The 20,254-nt window shown below is 47.4% G+C and overlaps 1 protein-coding gene and 1 long non-coding RNA gene across 3 annotated transcripts; one reads left to right on the forward strand and one right to left on the reverse strand.

The window, feature by feature from the left end:
* Positions 1-9,526: 9,526 nt before the first annotated feature.
* LOC127338220 (uncharacterized) lies at positions 9,527-10,423 on the reverse strand. Its single transcript, XR_007874244.2, has 3 exons — positions 10,149-10,423; positions 9,791-9,815; positions 9,527-9,614 (listed from the first exon to the last, which is right to left on the reverse strand). It is a non-coding gene; the product is annotated as an uncharacterized lncRNA (long non-coding RNA).
* Positions 10,424-10,579: 156 nt separating this feature from the next.
* LOC127341562 (uncharacterized) lies at positions 10,580-19,972 on the forward strand. Of its 2 annotated transcripts, XM_051367431.2 has the most exons (6): positions 10,580-10,783; positions 10,820-10,975; positions 13,473-13,683; positions 14,678-19,390; positions 19,483-19,546; positions 19,649-19,972. In XM_051367431.2, the coding sequence occupies exons 1-5, from the start codon at positions 10,580-10,582 to the stop codon at positions 19,500-19,502; spliced, it is 5,304 nt and encodes a 1,767-aa protein (XP_051223391.1). In that variant the 3' UTR covers positions 19,503-19,546; positions 19,649-19,972. The 2 variants fall into 2 exon arrangements, with proteins under 2 accessions (XP_051223391.1, XP_051223390.1); XM_051367430.2 differs by having other exon boundaries at positions 10,580-10,975.
* Positions 19,973-20,254: the final 282 nt, after the last annotated feature.

The raw sequence follows: 20,254 nt of genomic DNA on the forward strand, positions 1-20,254 counted from the left end.
GGCGGTGGTGTCGATGGAGATGACTCCGGGGGCAATTCCCTGTCCCGGCCGCGTGCCGGAATAGAGATTCTATCCCCCGAAACTTGTCTTCGCGATGGCGGCGGCTACGGAACTCTTCGTGGAATATGACTTTTCTTTTTAGGGTTTTCGCATCTGGGAGAATATATAGGCGGAAGGGCGGCCTCGGAGGGGCCCCAGGGTGCCCTCCCCACCTGGTGGCACGGCAGAGGGGTGGGCCGCGTCCCCCTATGGTGTGGGGGCCCCTTGGCCCCCCTCTGGCCCTTCTCTGGCTCTCTGGGTCCGCCTCGGCAAAATATTGACTTCTGTCTTCGTGGGGTCCAATTCCGAGAATATTTCCTGTGTAGAATTTCTGAAACCAAAAACAACAGAAAACAGGAACTGGCGCTTCGGCATCTTGTTAATAGGTTAGTCCCGGAAAATGCAAAAAAATGATATAAAGTGTGAGCAAAACATGTAGGTATTGTCATAAAAGTAGCATGGAACATAAGAAATTATAGATACGTTAGAGACGTATCATTGGGCAGCGAAGCTTCGGGGATCAAGTCAATTTGATGCTCAATACCACGCAATGGTGGTAGTCCAGCGGGTACCTCCTCCGGAAACACGTCGCGGAATTCCTGCAAAACATTAGAAACACCAAGAGGAAGAGGGGTCATGTTGTTAGAAACCAAAACCGTACCCCTGTACAGTAGCACAAGAGGCATGGCTGTAGTATCCTCACTAAATTCTCTCATGTCTTCTTTGGTGGCTAATAAAACTAAGGAATTCACTCGCTCACTTTTCGTTATATTACTCACGACATTACAATTCTCTCGCCTATCTATAGGTGCATCCTCCAAGTTGACTTCAACTTTCTGACGAGATTCATTGACAATTTATTGTGGTGACATAGGCTGCAAGTTGATTTTCTTGCCCTTGAACTCCAAGTGATATGCATTACCACGTCCATTGTGTTGCACAGAACGGTCAAAGAGCCAAGGCCGACCCAATAGTAAGTGACACACCGTCATAGGAACCACATCAAAATCAATGGAATCCTTATACGGTCCAATCTCAAACTCAACACGCACCATGTGGTTTACCTTCATCTCACCATTGTCGCTCAACCACTGAATATAGTATGGATGCGAGTGCGGTAGATACTTCAACTTCAGCTTGGTACACAACTCCTTACTTGCTAAATTGCGGCAACTCCCGCCATCAATAATTACCTTGCAAGCCTTGTCAGGACCAACTAAAGTCTTTGTTTGGAACAAATTGCAGCGCTGAGTAGATGCACTAGGCAACACATTAAGAGCATGCTGAGACACAACAATAGTGCGAGCATCAGACGGATATGCATCTTCACCATCAGTGTCATAGTCATCATCTTCTGGAGCATATGGATCAACATCATCTCCAGTCTCATACTCATTGTCCTCATTAACTATCATAACTTTGCGGTTAGGACAATCTTTCTAGAAGTGACCCTTTCCACCACATGTATGGAAATTCATATCGCGGCTGCACGCAATAGACATGCTAGAACCACTCATACTTGCAGCAGATCCGGACTTCTTTGCGTTAGACACATTGGAGACCGGCTTGCTAGATGGAGTAGAGTAAGGTGCGGAGCGCGTAGATGGCGCCGACGCCGTAGGTGGGGGCGCCCGAGGCGTGGAGCGCCCAGCTCCCGTAGCACGACCTTTAACCTTTGCTTCCTCAGCCAAATGTGATTCAGCTTCTCTTGCATGATGTAGCAACTGATTCATAGTGGTGTAACTGTAATGACGAACAATACCTTTGATATCATACTTCAATCCATTGAGAAAACGCTGCATTGTCATCTCTAGAGGCTCACAGACACGGCCACGCTGCATAAGCATCTCCATCTCCATGTAATATTCATCAACAATCTTCACACCTTGTCTCAATAGGGTCAACTTATCATAAATCGTACGGAAATAATTAGTGGGCACAAAACGAGCTTGCATTGCCGCCTTCATAGCACACCATGTGATAATAGGCAGCTCACCATCTTCTTCACGAACACGAACAAGTCCATGCCACCAACGCAATGCATAACCATCAAATTCGGAAGAAGCAAAGCTTGATCTCCCTATCTTCAGTATAATTATGTAAGCGCCATAACTTCTCAATCTTCAGCTCCCAAGAGAGGTATTCTTCAACATCAGCTCCTCCTTCAAACTTGGGTATGGAGAACTTGGGCTTACCCAATCCATCTTCTTCCTCAAACCCACGACCATGGCATCCAAGTTCAATGAAACCACGACCGCGGTTACCACGTCCAGCACCACGACCAATGCCAGGTGCTTCATCCTGAAGATCAGGGTCTTCGTCTTCTTGTTGCTGTTGTTGTGTCAGATTTTCAACAGCCAGTTTCAACGCTTGGAGGCTGCGCTGGATATCCGTCATTTGATCTTTCATTGTAGTGACGGTCTCACTAGTAGCATCGAACTTCTGGGAGATCCCTTGGACCGTCCCCCTAAGCTCATCATCCTGAGTGCGGAATTCACGTCGCATCTCATTACGAAGAGCTTCATATTCCCTCCATGTCATGATATCAGCAGAATTCTTGTTTTCCTGGTTAACAATTTTGGCATCACTAGCAGACATGGTTAGTAGGTTAGTGCACTAAATCAAAAATATATGTGGTGGTACTCTCACAACTCACTCAAAACTGATAAGAAAAGGAAATCTTACCGCTCCAAAGTGAATTAGTATTGCTTACCACTTGTTGGGACAACTAGTGCACGGATGTAGCGAAGCGAATATCAAGGGTATAAGAACAAATCACACGGCAAAGCAGAATATATGTGGGGCTGTAGGTAGGCTACCTATTTGCACCAATAACAAGCTCTAGCGCTGACCGTAGACAACCAAAAATACTCACACAAGGCGATAAATGTGGCAATGCAACTATATGGATGAAAGGTTGCAATGCACTCGAGAGACACTAGCAAAGCTCAATGAAACAGGCACAAGATTGCTCAACTACAGGTGCAGAAAAGTAAACTAGACCTTCACTGGATCTTACTAGCACTTCACACTTTTTTCTTTTTGGATGTTCTTTTTGTAACACACGCAGCTATGTAGCTCTTTTTGCTTCTTTTCTATTTTCTGTTTTTTTTTTGATTTTATGACTCAACTCCTTGATAACACAGCCAACAAATAATGTAAAGCACCAAAACCCTAATGAGCAGCCTGTCGAGCGGTAAAACTAGTCTCTTTTGGGGAAGTTCCTAGTCACGTATATCGAAAAGGCTGTGGCTATGGTTTGGACAAACACACTGTATGCTATGTGGACTCGGAGCAACAAAAACATACTCTAGATGAAAGCGGAAACACAAACCCTAACAATACTAGATGGAAGAAAAAGATACGCAAAACAACTACGAAAAGCAACTAAAACTCGAAATTAGTGCAATCTAAGTCTATGGCAAACCCTAACCCTAATAATTTTGGCTTTTTCTGGATAGGAAACACTCACAACTCAACTATGGGGTGGATTGTGGATGGCTTACCGAGGAAACCCGAGAATCTGATACCAAGATGATAAGGGGTGGCCCGATCTTCTCAGTAAGCAACGGTGGTGATGATGATCACGGGATGATGGCAGCAGAGATAACTTGATGAAGTGGATGATAACTTGTATGACGCAACGAGATCTCTCGATTGGTCCCTGTCGCCAATGCAACAGCTCCCAACCCTGCAAGATATTCGCAACTCCACACACTTGCGCACGTAGCCGCCGACCACGAAGCGGTAAGTTGCAACCTTCTAATTCCCAATGGAACAACAGATCACACAAAACTTTCAGATCTACACCAAATCAAGCTGGTGTAGGGATTCAATAGTTTTGCATAGCAAATAACTAAGAACTAGGATTTATCTTAAACGTGGTCTAAAGCTACTTTGGGGACGTCCTGGGCACTTATATAGGGGTTCAAGACGACCTCAGGTTGAAAAAAACAAAAATAACCGACCCAGAATAGATCTAGTCAAGACAGACTCGGACTCGGCCGGCCTGGGGGCCGGTCGATCGGGCCTGGGACCGGCCGGTCCGGTTTGGACCGGGCCAGGGACCGGATGGCGACCGGGCGGGCGTCCAGGCCTACTGGATAAGCCACGGCTGGCACAAGCGTGGGACCCGGTTTGGACTGGGCTGATCCGGCGTGGGAGCCGGTCGGACCCGGCCTCGGGCCGGGCGTCCCGGCGGCACGGCCGGTTGACCTGGCTGGGCGCCGGCCTGAGCATCTCCTCTTCTCGCGCATGCCTCCCGCTCCTCCCTCGCCCGTCCATGGGATGTCTTCATGTCTAGCTCCATGTCCAGCTTCACGTCCATCTTCTTGTCCAGCTGCCCCTCTCCTCCTCGTGCGATGCTTGCTCCTTCTTCATACCTGATCATACATAAGTAATACGATTTAGGCAGTATAAAGTTCTCATCGATCAAAGTATCACTTAGGAACAAGTTCACCTGTTGTTTAAGTAGCTTCACACGGGCTCGTGTCATTGGTCCAATCTTAACTTCATTGGACTTGAGCTTCACAGCAGGATCATCTTCAACTTGTAATGATGGAGGTAGTAGTGAGGTAGGGATGTCCTCATCATCTTGTCTTTTGCTAGCCTTCACCTGTACTAAGTATGAGCTCTACTCGTGCATCCAACTACCAAAAATCAAAGTTTTCCAATTGTATCTACCATACCTACCTATAAGTGGTATTTTACCGCCACTCCAAAGTAAATTACTTACGTGCTACCTTTAAACCTTCAAAATTACTACCTGTTTTGTGTTTTGTTTTAGCTGATGGAAAGTATTGAATGGTTTATTGTCTTTTCATGACCTCACACCTTGACTAGCATGCATAATGTGCTAAAGTCCTTAATATTGCAAAAAGAGCAAGGCAACCGGGTGCCCATTCCAAATAAAATATAAAATAAACAAATAATGCTCCGCACATTATGTACTGGAGAGATCCTAAATAATGGTGTGCATTGGAGAACTACATGGGAGCCGCTCTTGAGGTCACTATATGAAAGGGTGGTAGATTGTTTGATGCCATTCGTTGACATAGACATGCATACTCTCAAAATATATTTTTTCAACACCTCTATTGCATTTCAAAATAAAAAGTTTTAGCACATGAGTAATCTTGCTTCCTCTCCGCAGGGCCTTTCTTTTATTTTTATGTTGAGTCTTCATCTTCTTGCTTTATGCACCACTAAGAGAGCATAGTTGTCATTCTGAGTATAATGTGCATAGTCCCAAAATTTATTATTGATTGATTCATGATTATGATTATTGCTTGTTCTCAAATTATTTGTGTCTAGTCACCCTCTAAAGTTTAAAGGTGTCCTGGCATTTATGTTTTGCTACCTCATAAAGGACAAGCTGAATACCACTTTGCTATGTTTTTGCTGTGCCCATAAACAAACAGTTGCTTTAAGTGCATTATTATTCATGATCTTTTGTTTCACTTACTTCTCATGTTATAACATAGTTGCTAAGTTCTATTGAATTATATATATCATGTCTATGTTTAGAGTACTTTGATCCCAGCTTACAATGCTTTGTAATAACTTGATCAAGATTGTGTTAGCTTCATGTCACCTCAAAAATTATTTTTGTTATCCCTTCCCAGTCCACATTTACTAAGAATCAAGCCCCCGCCGACAGCTGGGCCCGGGGAGGCGAGCAGGCAGACGCGGTCGGACGCCGCGTGCCATCTGCGGCCACGAAAACCTGACCCAAATTTGGGCTGGGTTTGGGTCGTCCCGGACACCGCGGCCACCCGCATTTGGGATACGTGGCCGCGTTGGGCCGCATTTTTGCCCGCCGCGACCCATCCAGACGCTCTGGATGTGTAGACGCGTTGGAGATGGCCTTAGGGCATCACCAGTGGGGCGACGCATTTCGGACGCCCAAACGGACGCGTCACGTTTGCGTCGCCCCAAATGTTCGAAATCGACCGCGCGTCCGTTTGCGTTGAGGGGTGGCTCCAGCGGCACGACGCATACTTTTTCCCCTTCATAAAAGTCATAATTTACATTAATAAAAAACATAAAAAGACTCTAAAAAGGCCATAAAGGCGTGGTAAAACTAGGTACTGCCTACTGGTCATCATCGCTGAAGAGGTCGATGCACTTCGGCGTCGGCCATGGAAGCTGGTACGCTGGCGGTGGAGGAGGAAGGGCAGGCTGCGGCAACTGCGGCCAGGCCGTCGCCTACGCAGGAGGCTGTGGTGAAGGTGGCCACGAATCCCAGGCCAGAGCAGCAGCCGGCGTGCCGTCGTTGGAACGCGTCGGCGTGGCCAGAGGAGTCGCCGGCCTTCCCTGCGCGAGCGGCGACTCGCGGAGCTGGATTGCGAGCCCGTCCCACAAAGCGAGCTCGTTGAGCTCGTCGAGCTCGCTATTGGCTAGTGCCATGGCAATGGCATCGTCCTCGGTAATGTCCAGCGGCTGGGTCTCCGGATCCCATGCTGGCCCGCCGTTGTCGTGGTCGTAATCTGCGCGGTCCGCCTGCTCGTCCTCGTCCTCCTGGTCGGTCTCCTCCTCTTCCGTGGGGATATCGCGGTCTAAGTACTCGAAGTTGCTGAGGTAGCCAGCACGGCGGCGCGCGCCGAACTTCCATGCCCCGAACGAGATCCAGTTGTAGGAGTTGAGCGCGTACGCCGGATCTTCTCGGAGATCCGGCGGCAAGATCGCTCAGCGCCGGCGCACCTCGTCCCGGCGCTCTCGGCCCTCGCGCGGCACAAGAGGGGACCGGCATGCGCGTGGAGTTGTGGTACCACCCTCCTCCAGACAGGTTTGCGTCCGGCCATGGCACCGGCCGGTTTTCCTCCGAAAGGCGGCCCGCGAGCTCGATGCGGACGTACCGCCTGACCCGTGGCTTCTTGCCGGACTGTGAGCCACTAGCTTTGTGGTCGTTCTTGGTCTTGCGGAACGTCCATCATTTCTTCCCCATGACGTCGGTCGGGTGGATAGGGTAGGCTCTGGCAATGGTGTGGTCGGGGAAATGGGCGCCGGCATCGTTCCTTTAAGAGGCTCGGATGCTATCCCGCCTTCAATGTCCTGCCACTGCGACGCCGAGCAGCGCATGCTCGCGGAAGCCGAGGCGCGCCATGAACGCTGCCCTGGAAAGCTGTAGCGTGCCGCTCATAAGTAATGCCGCGGAAGACGAAGCATATGTGCCCCTGCCAGGCGGGCCCGTGCGAGGACCGTGCAGACGATCGCTGCGTCTGCGCAGCGTCCGCAAAGACGCAAACCTGATGCATATTTGGGCCACGTTTGCGTCACTGCGGACGGCCCGGTCACTATGCGTCGGCCCACTGGAGGTGGTACCAGACGCATTTTCGGCCCGGGAGGATGCAAACGGTCGCTCAACGTCCGTTTGCGTCACCCCATTGGGGATGCCCTTAAGACATCTCCAGTTGGGCGACACATTTCGGACGCCATAACGGACGCGTTGCGTCATCCCAAATGGTCGAAATCGACCGCGCGTTCGTTTGCGTCGGGGTGGCTCCAGCGGCACGACACATACTTTTTTCTCATTCATAACAGTCATAATTTACATTAATAAAAAACATAAAAAGACTCTAAAAGTCCATAAAGGCGTGGTAAAACTAGGTACTGCCTACTGGTCGTCGTCGCTGACGAGGTCGATGAACTCTGGCGTCGGCCATGATGGAAGCTGGTACGCCAGCAGTGGAGGAGGAAGGGCAGGCTATGGCAACAGCGGCCAGGCCATCGCCTGAGCAAGAGGATGTGGTGAAGGTGGCCACGGGTCCCAGGTCGGAGCAGCAGCCGGCGCGCCGTCGTTGGAACGCGTCGGCATGGACGGAGGGGTCGCCAACTTCCCCTGCGTGAGCGCCGACTCGCGGAGCTGGATTGCGAGCCCTTCCCACAAAGCGAGCTTGTTGAGCTCGTCGAGCTCGCTATTGGCCAGTGCCATGGCAATGGCCTCGTCCTCGGTAATGTCCGGCGGCTGGGTCTTCGGATCCCACGCCGGCCTACCGTCGTCGTGGTCGTAGTCTGCGCGCTCCGCCTGATCGTCCTCGTCTGCGTCCCCGTGGTCGTTCTCCTCTTCTTCCGCGGGGATCTCGCGGTCGAAGTACTCGAGGTCGCCGAGGTAGCAAGCGCGGCGGCGCGCGCCGAACTCCCACGTCCCGAACAAGATCTAGTTGTAGGAGTTGAGCGCGTACGCCGGATCTTCTCGGAGATCTAGCGGCAAGATCGCTTGGCGGCGGCGCACCTCGTCCCGGCGCTCTCGGCCCTCGCGCGGCACAGGAGGGGACCGGCACGCGCGTGGAATTGAGGTACCAGCCTCCTCCAGGCAGGTTTGCGTCCGGCCATGGCACCGGCCGGTTTTCCTCCGAAAGGCGCGCGAGCTCGATGCGGATGTACCGCCCGACCCGTGGCTTCTTGCCGGACCGCGAGCCGCTAGCCTCTTGGTCGTTCTTGGTCTTGCGGAACGGCCAGCATTTCTTCCCCATGGCGTCGGTCGGGTGGATAGGGTATGCTCTAGCAATGGTGTGGTCGGGGAAATGGGCGTCAGCTTCGCTGTGACGGCCCGCTCACTATGCGTCGCCCCACTAGAGATGGTACGAGACGCGTTATCGTCCTGGGCGAACGGTCGCTCAGATACCCTTACACTGTGTTTGGATGTTGCAATTGGAGCTCGGAAATGAATTGGGCCAGAAATTCCATTTCCAAGTTGGAAAGGAAATGGACTGCAATTCCATTTCTGCTGTTTGGATGTATATGGAATTTCTGCAGGGAATCACAGGCTAGCACCCAATTCTAAATCATGTTTGGATGTCCAGGGCATGGAATTGACAGTTTTGTTCAGTTTTTGCAATAAAAACTTGTCTACATGTATACAAACAGTATATTCGATGTTTATCATATAATTTTCCACACATAATAACATTAAAAACCATCATAACATGGATAATAAGATTGTCTCACACAAATAGCACAACGGATAGATTATGTCTTACATACGATAGATTATGTCTCTCACAAATAACACAAGAGGACAGTTCATAACCAAAGTACATGACATAAAACATAGTTCATCTCAACAACCACACATCATAGGAATCATCATGGTAAGGCCAACAGATATGCCTTCTTCATGTCCTCGGGGAGCGCCATGAAACATTCAAAGGAGCGTTCATTGGCAGTCAACTTCGCATACGCTGTTATGATTTCGGAATCACCCAAATGTTAACTACCTCCACATATCGAGTCCACACTTCATCACTATCAACTGACACCATGTTTTTATCCCAATCCCATCCAAAGCACAAAGATCATGAAAGTTTCTTTTAGTTAAGCGGAGCTTATCATAGCAATATGCCTCGGACCCATCATATGTTTTTTTCAAGATGTACTTTCTATATGCGATTTTCTCCTCATCATCATTGAAACATCCTAAGTTCCTCGGTCCCCTCTGCGTGCTAAGATGAGCTAGAGCAACAAATGACATCTCTAAAAACTGCCTCGTCAATATTAGCCTTATCCTTTTCCTTTTCCTTCTTTTGTTCTCTTCCGTAATGTAAGCAACCAACTCATGATGAGACATGATTATTCTACAATGCACACAATACAGAATTCTAATTATTTTGGGCTTAGCCAATTAAAATCATACATTCTACCATTTGTAGTACTAGTATCCATTCTCTAATGCAAACATAGACATGAACACATATGTATACTGCAGAAATTCGAATCTCACAGATCATAGAGTGGATGATTAATTACTCACCAAGGGGACCAGTTCTCCAATGGTTCTGCAAATTTCAGAGAAAAAAAAAATTAGAACATCTAGCACTCATACACGTACAGGAAGAAGGGCATGTTGGGGAGGGGCCGGTCGGAGCAGGCCGCCGTTTGCCTCCGCCTGCCGCTGCTTGCCCCAGCCCGCCGCTGCTAGCCTCCGCCCGCCGCAACGTGCCCCTGCCATCCGCCGTTGACTTGGGGCGATCTAGGGTTGGGGGCCAGGGGACTGCGACCGATTGAGTCGAGCCGGCGAACGGGCGCTACAGCAGGCGTGCTAGTCGAGCGCGGCGACCGACTGAGTCGAGCCGGAGGGCGGGGATGAGGAGGACGGAGGGGGTACTCACCGGAGCCAGAGCCGCCGCCGCCCCTGCGCTTCCTCTGTCGCCGCTGCGTTTCCTCTTTTGGCTGTGTCACGAACGGGTACGCGAGCCTTTCCGAGCCTTTCCGAGCTGTGGAGCTCGGAAAGGAACGAGGCCACTTAACACAGGCCGCGGGCGGGCGTGGAATTGGGTCGACGTTTCCACGGTCCAAATTCTGAGCCACTTCAAACAGCGGAATTCGGTCTACCAATTCCATACAGGCAATTCCGAGGCTCAATTCATACATCCAAACACAGTGTTAGGGAAGGAAAGTGAAGGAAAGGTGCGACGGAGGCGAGGACGCTAGCTAGAAACCCTAGTTTGGGCTAGCTTTACGATTAAAGCAGCAAAGCTACTGCCTCATCGCCTGCTTTTTCCGCTAAAGTTGTATCAATTGCAGAAATCAAAAGCTCTGAATGGGGAAAAGAAAGCGATCTCTGCGGCCGCAAAGGATGCCCAATAAACACACCCAACTCCTTAAAGACGGTGAAGAACCCCAGGAGCTGAGCGGCCGCGCTCCCCTTCGTCCAATTTCCACCTCAAAAAACCGTAACCACCGCTTCCTCTCCGGAGCCCAGTTGGATTCCGTGTCGTCGTCGTCGCCGGCGACGATGGCGGAGGCGGCCCGGGAGCATGTGGAGAAAATCCTGGCGGAGGCGGCCCGGGAGCATGTGGAGAAAATCCGGCGCGAGCGCTACTACATCGGCCGCGGCGAGCAGAACCCGCTGGCGGAGGACATGCACCAGGCGGTGAACTATCTCAGCCAGGAGCTTTACTCCAAAGATGTGCACTTCCTCATGGAGTTAGTCCAGGTGAAAAATCTTGCTTTCTTGATACGAGTCCTTTCCTATTTCTTTGGCACTCCGTTCCTTTACTAGGAGTGCTAAAAATGATCAACTGATTAAGTTCCAAATTCAGATCCGATGTAACCATTTTTGTTTAATAGAAAACAAAGACTAGATCTTTCACGCAAAAACATCAACTTTAAACCGAGGTAAGATGTAACCACTTTAGCTTTTAGCCCAGAGAACATTTTCCCTCGAAACACGCTTTTGCCCCGCTTTATAAATAAAGCCACACGACTGAACCGATACAAGATGACAAGGAAGAAACCTTTTACACAGCAGATCAAAGATAAACAAAAAAGTACAAGAAGAACCAACACTTGCCACCGGCGACACCGAAGCGAGTCCGCAGGGAATAGAGCTCCACGACGATGGCCCCAAGAGGGTAATGGCGCACCATGCCGTTGTCGACGAGACCAACGGTCAAGGGGTTTCACCTAGAGCCCTAACGTGAAGAAGGTACCCACAGTGGCGCCTTGGGAGGGTAATGGTACCCATAGGCACCGCTGCCGTTGGCGATGAAACGCTCCCCGAGCCTGGCCTTCAAAGCTCCATTTGAGAGATGTCAATACCGAAGCACCGCCACAACCAGGGTCCCTCACCACCTGCTCGTCGCCACCCACATGACCAAAGAACATGACCATCACCACCGCCATGTTGTCCGCCGAATAGACACCTGCACGGTCTACCTTCCGAGGCCGCCGCCGCGGCATCCACAAACTCGAGCTCATCACGCAACCAACAACACACCGCAAGGCTGATGGATCGGGAGAGGTAGGCTAGCACCATGACCTGCAACCACTAGGCCATGCAACAACCAAAGGTAGGGGAAGAGGAACCACCCTCTTCCGTCCGAGGCGGTCGCTGTCCGGGCGCAGCGGCATGGCCAATCAGGCCCAGATCAGTCTTCCAAGCCCAGATCAGGCCAGATTAGCCCATTGCCATGCTGCTGCGCCAAGGTTGCCGCCGTCGTCCACTTGCAGCCTGGCAACGTTCAGATCTACCACCACTGCCAGCCTCGCCGCCATGCCGTGTGCCGCCATGAGCGGTGTCGCCGCAACATCGCTCCACCGCACCGCCCGTCCTGGCTGAGACCAAGCCGTCCAACAGGTGAGCACCAGTGCCACGATGCCCGGGGATAGCACCGCGCCGTCATGTACGTTGCGCCGCCGCTAGTCGAGCTAGTCACCACCTCCGTGCTGAGCACTAGCACCCAGATCTGGGCCGAGCCAAATCAAGCTACCACTGCCACGGACGCCACCACCGTGTCCCGACCTCCGCCACCATCGCCGGCCACCGCGCAGTTGCGCCCGACATTAGCGCGCCGCCACCACTCGACGACGCCCACATTCGGCAACCACCACCGAGCGGGGGGAGAAAAATCCCCGCTGCCAACGCCATCCGAGCTTCACCCAATCAGCGCGCCACGGCGGTTGAGAGGGGAGGGAGTAGTGGGGGCCTAGGCCCGGCGGCTAGGGTTTCCCCCCGATCGCTCGCGGGAGCGACTTGGGAGGGACAGGGGTCCAGACACTCACAATAGTGTTTTCGGGGTGCCAACAGAAAAAAGAGAGAACATTTTCCTACCATTCTCCAGATCGGAAGTAATAGATCGAGATTTCCATCTGATTTGACAAAACATAGTAGCCTTTCTATATCATTGTAATACCTGGTTGCCATATGGTTTTAATTTGCACATTTAAATACATGAATATATGTCTAACATCATCTGTATGCAATGCAGTTTGATGTCAGGTCATGAACCTATTTCTTTAACCTAGGTTCAAAGATAACCATGGTTTTCAAGTAATTATATAAAAGGTGGCGAAATATAGACTTTAACTCAAGTGTGGTCATTGTCCCGAGTATGCAACTTCATCCATCACTTTCGTATGAAATGAAAAAGTTATACTGTGAACATATTTCCATGACAACAATAAATATGTAATGGTTTGATTGCATGCTTCTTAAACCTTCATCTATTTCTTCAAGGTGAAGTAATTGTTATAGTTTGTTGATGATATGGTTTTACCTAGTGATACTAGTAAGCAACACATCCGTATGCAAATCATTTCTAATTCTTCAATATTCACATTAAAGACGTCTTCTCGTCCTAAATATTCAGTTGAACTTAGACCATTCTTGTCATACATGAGTACAGAATTACATGTGCCATTTCGATGTCCTAGGATTCAACTATATGTGTACAACTATTACTTTACATGTTATTTCAAATGTACTCATTTGGATAACTTGATAGAGTTTGCTAGTGTCATGACTGTTGAAGTGGCTGCAAAATTTGTCTGTCGCTACATGTGTTTTTTCTCAAATCGTACTAAGAGAATACATACTAATATTTTTAAGGTTACATCATTTGGTATGTGTAATGCATGTCTGACTAACGCAATTCAGTTCTATTTTCTCCATTTCGTATTTATTTTAATATATTTTATTCCTCAATAACTAGAATGCTGAAGACAATGAGTATCCTGAGGGAGTAGCACCATCTTTGGAGTTCCTTGTTACATCTAATGACATCACAGGATCTGGAGCATCATCAACTTTATTCATTTTTAACAATGAGAGGGGGTTCTCTAAATCAAATATTGAGTCCATTTGTCGTGTGGGGAAGTCAACAAAAAAGGGAAACAGAGACAAGGGTTACATTGGAGAGAAAGGTTAATCTTTGCAGCTCACAACATCCTTTTGAGATTTTTTTTTGGCCATTTGGAATTTACTTTTTACTGTTAGTACTGTACTTCATTTCGTTAGAGGGTCATTGGTTGGAACTTTTCTTGTCAAACATGATGGTAGCTTCAATTGCTTAAAAGATATGTAAAATTTCTAGAATTTTATTTTTTACTTAATTTGAATGGTGATGGAGTGAATGTTCTCAGACGTTATGTATTTTTTGGAAAGTGGTTTTTGGGTACAAGGTGTAAATAACCCCATCCTACAGAATGTTTTGGGCCAAGTTATGGTTTGAGGATTATTGGGTAGTAAATGAACTATTGACCTTTTTCGAATGGTCTAAACTCATACCAATGGATTCGTCACTTTTTCAGCAGTAAATGGAGTTCAAATAGTTTCTGGATATTTTATGAGATTGATTGTCGGCATTGGATCAAAGATTTCAATATTAAAAATGAATCTTGATTCTCCATTGTTTCTAGAATAAGACGTGACATGTATCATATGTTGCTACTTGAAATATTATTAGATGCTAAGATGCCATTTCTTTATCTACTCTGTCTTGGAAATGCGTGGATTTATTTTCTTGTTGGACTTGCTGTGTAAAGTTTATTTCTTGGTAAGCTCCAAGAAAGCTGCCTTTGGCAAGCAAATTCTGTCACTTACTCTTCAGCAATAGCTTACTGAATCAGATCCCTCGAATGCATTATGCATACATGGTATAAATACAATTTAAGCATTTCTGTGTATTTATCAAGACTATACTCCACTTCTGTTTGTAAGGCAATACGGGTAAGTTTTTCCATGCCTAGCAAGATAAGATGTGCAAAATATCCATGTATTCCTATTTTTGTTATGAATGTAATCATTGCTAATCCAATTCATCAGTTTTACCCATGTGTGGTTATGTATATGCTTACCATATCATGTTCCCCTTATATTGAAACTTACAAGTTCTAATATCTGTCTCTTTTGATTTAGGTATTGGATTCAAAAGTGTGTTCCTTATATCGAGCCAGCCCCACATATTCAGTAATGGGTATCAAATCAAGTTTAATGAGAATCCCTGTGCAGAATGTAATATTGGATACATTGTCCCTGAGTGGGTTGAATCCAGACCTAGCCTATCGGATGTCAAACAGATATATGGGTGTTCCAAAAACCTTCCAGCAACCTGTATCATCCTGCCTTTGAAGGATGAGAAGGTTACTGCGGTTAAGCAGCAGCTCTCAAACTTGCATCCTGAAATGCTGTTGTTTCTGTCAAAGATCAGGCAGCTTTCCGTCCGAGAAGATAATTGCAACCCGAGAGCCAGCACTGTTAGTGAGATTGCAATATCCAGCGAAAAGAACTACCAAATGAGAAAGAACATGCATGCAGAGTCTTATACTCTTCATTTATCAGCTCAAGAAGATGGGAACGAAGAAGAATGCGGGTACTACATGTGGAGGCAAAAGTTCCCTGTGAAGCCAGAGAATAGAGTGGACAAACGTACTGAGATTGACGAGTGGGTCATCACTCTAGCCTTCCCACAGGGTGAGCGTCTATCCCGTGGGAAGGAGCTATCTCCTGGTGTATATGCTTTCCTTCCCACGGAAATGGTAACCAACTTTCCCTTCATCATCCAGGCTGACTTCCTCCTTGCATCATCAAGAGAGGCAATACTGTTCGACAGTCCATGGAACAAGGGAATTCTAGAGTCTGTCCCAAATGCTTTCCTGAATGCTTTTGTAGCACTTGTGAAGTCCAGAGCTGATGCACCAGCAATGTCACTTCCATCTATGTTCCGTTTCCTACCGGTCAATCCTTCACTAATCCCATTGCTTGAGCCAGTTAGGTCTGGCATCAAAGACAAGGTTCTTCTTGAGAATATAGTGCCATGTGAGTCTCACACTTCACAAAAGATATTTTGCAAGCCTGACTCGGTTGCTCGGCTCAAACCAACCTTTTGGGATATCCTTGGCAAGGCGCGAGAGTCCGGAGTGGATCTGAAGAATCTGTCCACCCATGGAACCTACATCCTCAGCTCTCATTTTGACAAGAGTACACACAATAGTGTGCTTGCATTTCTGGGTGTTAAAAGTGTGAGCTCTGAATGGTATGCTAAGTGCATTGAGGGGTCTAATCTTCTCAAGGAGGTACATGAACAACTTTATCTGGAAATCATATCGTTTGTCGTGGATAATTGGCAAAATTTCTTTTGTGGAACAAACATGTTGTCTATTCCCCTGCTGAAGTATGTTGATAGGAACAATGCTATCTCTTTCTGGAGCATATCTAGAGCTAGTCAATCGAGCGATAGATTGTGCCTTGTATCTGAGAAGAAGTGCATATCATGGCTCATCAGCTGGAACCAGGAGTTTCTGTCATCTGGACGTTTTTTTCTGCCTCCCAGCACACAGACAGCTCTAGAAGATTTCCCACGGAAGTCAACAATAATACAATGGCTTCACAGCCATGCAAAAGTGGAGTCTACATCCGTGTACAATTATGGACTTACTGTTGCTAGTTCCTTGAACACTGATAGAAGGCCTGTCATTGCTTTGGCTCACTTTCTGTACCACTCATCTCAAAAGGGTCACCTAGAAAGCTACAATTTAGCTGAACTGTGCCGTGTCATGCCAGTGATTGACAGCTATGGCAATTCCGTCAAGACAAGAAGCAGCATTCTGGTACCTGCGAAGGGTAGCAAATGGATTGAACTGATCGGCACTAACCCATGGACGAATGAGAACTACATTGAACTGCATGCAGATTACAAGTCAGCAGGCTGTTTTGCTGGGAACTACACATCCGAAGGCCAGCTCTTGTCTTTCATCAAGGCACAGTTGCATGCATCAGATGTGCCATTCATACACCCTCCGAACGCAAGTTTCCCTACTGTCTCGTCCCCTCTAACTGTGGGCAATGCGATCTTGCTACTAGAGTGGATACAGAATTTGAAATCGAGAAGAGTAACATTACCGGCTAGGTTCTTGGCTTGTGTACAACAGGGAAGTTGGCTGATGACATCAGCTGGTTACAAGCCACCAAACGAATCATTTCTATCCAACTCTGAGTGGAGTAATCTTCTGCAAGATGGATCTTCCTTTGTTGATATACCAATGATCGATCAACAGTTCTACCAAAACAAACTGCATGAGTACAAAGAGGAACTCAAGGCAATTGGTGTAAGATCTGAGTTTAGGGAGGCGTCAGCTTACATTGGCAGCCGCCTCATGTCAATGGCTGCAAACAACATGCTAACCAGAGAGAACGTATACGCATTGCTTCGGCTGATTCGGTTTCTTCAACAGAAGGTTCTGTCACCAAGTGAACTGATTAATCATGTCAAAGATGCGCGGTGGATGAAGAGTACTCTCGGCTACATGTCTCCTGCTAGTTGTATTGTCTATGATTCAGAGTGGGCAGTGGCATCTTGTATCAGTAACCAACCATTCCTTGATGTCAAGTTCTATGGTGAGGACATCCTTGCGTATAAACCAGAGCTGAAATTGCTTGGTGTTGTCGTTGGTTTTGAAAACAACTACCAGCTTGTAATTGATAATTTCAAGTTCAGTTCTGCTGCTGTTACTTGTGATGCTACTGTACTTATCCTCAAGTGCATCCGGTATGTAAGCTCATGTGATGACTTCCTAAAGAAGCTTAAAGAATTAAAATGGTTGAAGACCAGCATGGGATTCCGAGCTCCCAATGAGTCTTTTCTTCTGGAACCTGAATGGGAGTGCCTTTTAAAGGTCTTTGATGGAATCCCTGTAGTTGATGTTGGATTTTACGAGAGTAAAATCAGTTCGTACAAAGAAGAGTTGAAGAAGACTGGATTGATCATAAGATTTGAGGAGGCATCGAAGGCTATAGGAAATATCTTTAAGAAGATGGTCCTTAAGTCATCACTTACAAAGGTGACTGTCCTAGCTCTACTAGCATCTTATCGCCAGCTGAGAAAGCAAAGCCCTATTCCTGTCGAACTTTTCAATGGCATGCAGAATGAGAAGTGGTTGCGCACATCGTTGGGATTCAGGTCTCCCTCGGATGCGATATTATATGACGAAGAATGGAAATCTCTGTCACCAATAGCAGACTTACCTTTCATAAATGATGATGACTCTCATGATGGCTTAAGCAAGGAAATACATGGTTACAAACATGAGCTGAAGGGGCTAGGTGTTACTACAGAAGTGAAAGATGGTGCTAGGTTTGTCATTAGTGGTCTAAACTTTCCTAAGCATCCTGTGAACATATCCGCAGCCACGGTCTTGTCATTACTTCGGTCTATCCGGAGCTGGTTGGCTTGTACAACAAAGTTTCCTAAGGACTTTGGGGAGAAAATCAGTAGCTGCCGCTGGTTGAGGACAACACTGGGATACAAATGTCCTGATGAATGTATACTCTTTGATCGAAAGCAGTCTTATATCTACAAGGAGGATGGCCCTTTCATCGATGAATCTTTCTATGGTTCAGAAATAGCCTCTTTCAAAGATGTCCTTGCGGAAATTGGAGCAATTGTGGATGTTAGATCTGGACATGGCCTTATTGCTCAGCATCTGAGGAACCACAAAGATACTGCTACTATTTCTCGGATATACATGTACCTTAAGGAGTGCAACTGGGAACCTATGGACAAAAAGAGTGATTGGATTTGGATACCGAATGAAAGGGAAAGTGGGGCCTGGGTGAGCCCGCTAAGCTGTGTTCTTCATGATCCGGACAATCTTTTCAGCAGCCAACTGCATGTCTTGGGAAAATACTATGAAGGGAAGCTGCTCGACTTCTTTTCATCTGCTCTTGGTGTAAGACATGCTCCGTGTGCGGAAGACTACTGCCAGCTATGGAGCACATGGGAGAGCTTGTCCAGTGAGCTATCGATAGTCGACTGTGCTTCTTTCTGGAAGTACATTGCAAAGAAGTGGAGCAAGAACACGGAGAAACTTCTTTCAGGTTGTGCCAAGGTTCCAGTTTGTGTGGATGGAAAGATAATTTTATCACAGAAGGAGGACGTGTTTATTCCTGATGATCTACTTCTCAAGGATTTGTTTGACAAGCTCCCTCAGGAATCGTTTTTTATCTGGTATCCTTCTTGCAGCCTTCCTTCTGCCTCTCGAGCAAGGCTTAACAACATCTATGGTAGTATCGGAGTCGGGGCAATATCAAAAGCCGTTGAGAAGAACAATTCTTTCACCTTGGAGGATAGAAGTTGTAGAAAAGTTGATCAGCGTGAGTTGCTCAGTGTTGGTTTGCTTCAAATAGTTCTCGCTTTCCTTGCTGATCCCGCTCTTGACATTTCTATCGAAGAGCGTCACAGGATGGTTTCTTGGCTGTTAAATGTGGTTGTCCTAGAGACCGACAGGCCAATCACGGTGGGATATCGTGTAAATCTGTCTGGTGGAAGGTCCGTGGATGTGAAGGCCAGCCGAATGCTCCGCTGGGAGAGGGTGAATGCAAAGCTGTACACGCAGCGAAGAAATGGCACAGCCAGTTGTTACAAAGAAAAGATCGAGTTTGCGACGAACTTTGCGGACGAGATAGCTCAAGGATTGCTCTTTGAGATGGCGGACCAGATCACTTCACTTGCAGAGCTCATAAAAATTGGCAGCCTTGTAGACTTCCAGGAGGCCGCTGTTGAATACCTGCTGAGGTCGAGGAATCTGCAGCTGTTCCCTGAAGACGAGGCTTTCCTTAACGCTGCATCACGAGGTAAGTCCCTTGCTAACTAAAATTTCTCATCGGTTATGCCTAATGTTTTCCCAACATATCTGAGTATCCATCTCTATACCTCCTGTACATAGGTGGCAGCAAGAACTGTTAGCCGTCTGGAGATCATCTTTCCCTTCTTCTAGTTGATCGGTGATGGTGAGGACATTGTTTTCGCTTCCGTTTGGGCATGTAGGCTGTTCCTACCTTGGTGGCTGCTGCAATAGAGCTTTGACATTTATGTGTTTTTCATTGGTATAGGTTTTGTTGATGGCCTGCCCGCAGGAGCTTTGGTGCCCTGTGTGTCTGGATTGCTGGAGGATCCGGAATGCAAACGCTACACCAGTGTATTTGAGACTTTCTGCTGGTATCAGCCCAGTTTAAGCTGCCGTGTTTCTTTGCTTTGTGTGGGTGGCTCTCTTGTCTTCCCGTCCAGAATCTGTCAACAGTGTCAGTTTGTCTGTTTAAGTAATTGTTTGAGACTTTGAGTGATACCACTAGTACTATTTTTATGCTGTCCCATTACCTTGTTTGCTGTGTGCGCCTCATTGGTCCTGAAGGAGAAAAATGCACTAATTTGCTGCACTGGTATAACTTTTCCTGATGGAAATCTGAATATAGTTTGCTTATGTTGTTTCCTGGATAACCTGCCAAATTTGGGAGCGTACCACACGAATATTCTACAATAGCAGGTATTGAGGAATCTGTACAAGAAATTTTATTAAATTTGAAAGAAATTGTATTGATAAGTAATCTCTATGGAGTTAAGAGACGCATCAATTTGTGTCAAAGGTCCTAGATACATAACTGCTAGAGCAATGGATGAAGCTGAGTGCGTTTTTATTTTAGACGCCACCAAAGGTGTTC

The sequence above is a fragment of the Lolium perenne genome, chromosome 3 (assembly GCF_019359855.2).
Source record: "Lolium perenne isolate Kyuss_39 chromosome 3, Kyuss_2.0, whole genome shotgun sequence".
NCBI lineage: Eukaryota > Viridiplantae > Streptophyta > Magnoliopsida > Poales > Poaceae > Lolium > Lolium perenne.

Bases quoted from the DNA above. Each gene is read 5' to 3' on its own strand.
- LOC127341562 (XM_051367430.2), top strand. From the start codon at position 10,580: ATGGGGAAAAGAAAGCGATCTCTGCGGCCGCAAAGGATGCCCAATAAA. The intron at 10,976-13,472 runs GTGAAAAATCTT...CTCAATAACTAG, and splicing joins TCCTCATGGAGTTAGTCCAG to AATGCTGAAGACAATGAGTA. The intron at 19,391-19,482 runs GTAAGTCCCTTG...TCCTGTACATAG, and splicing joins CCTTAACGCTGCATCACGAG to GTGGCAGCAAGAACTGTTAG.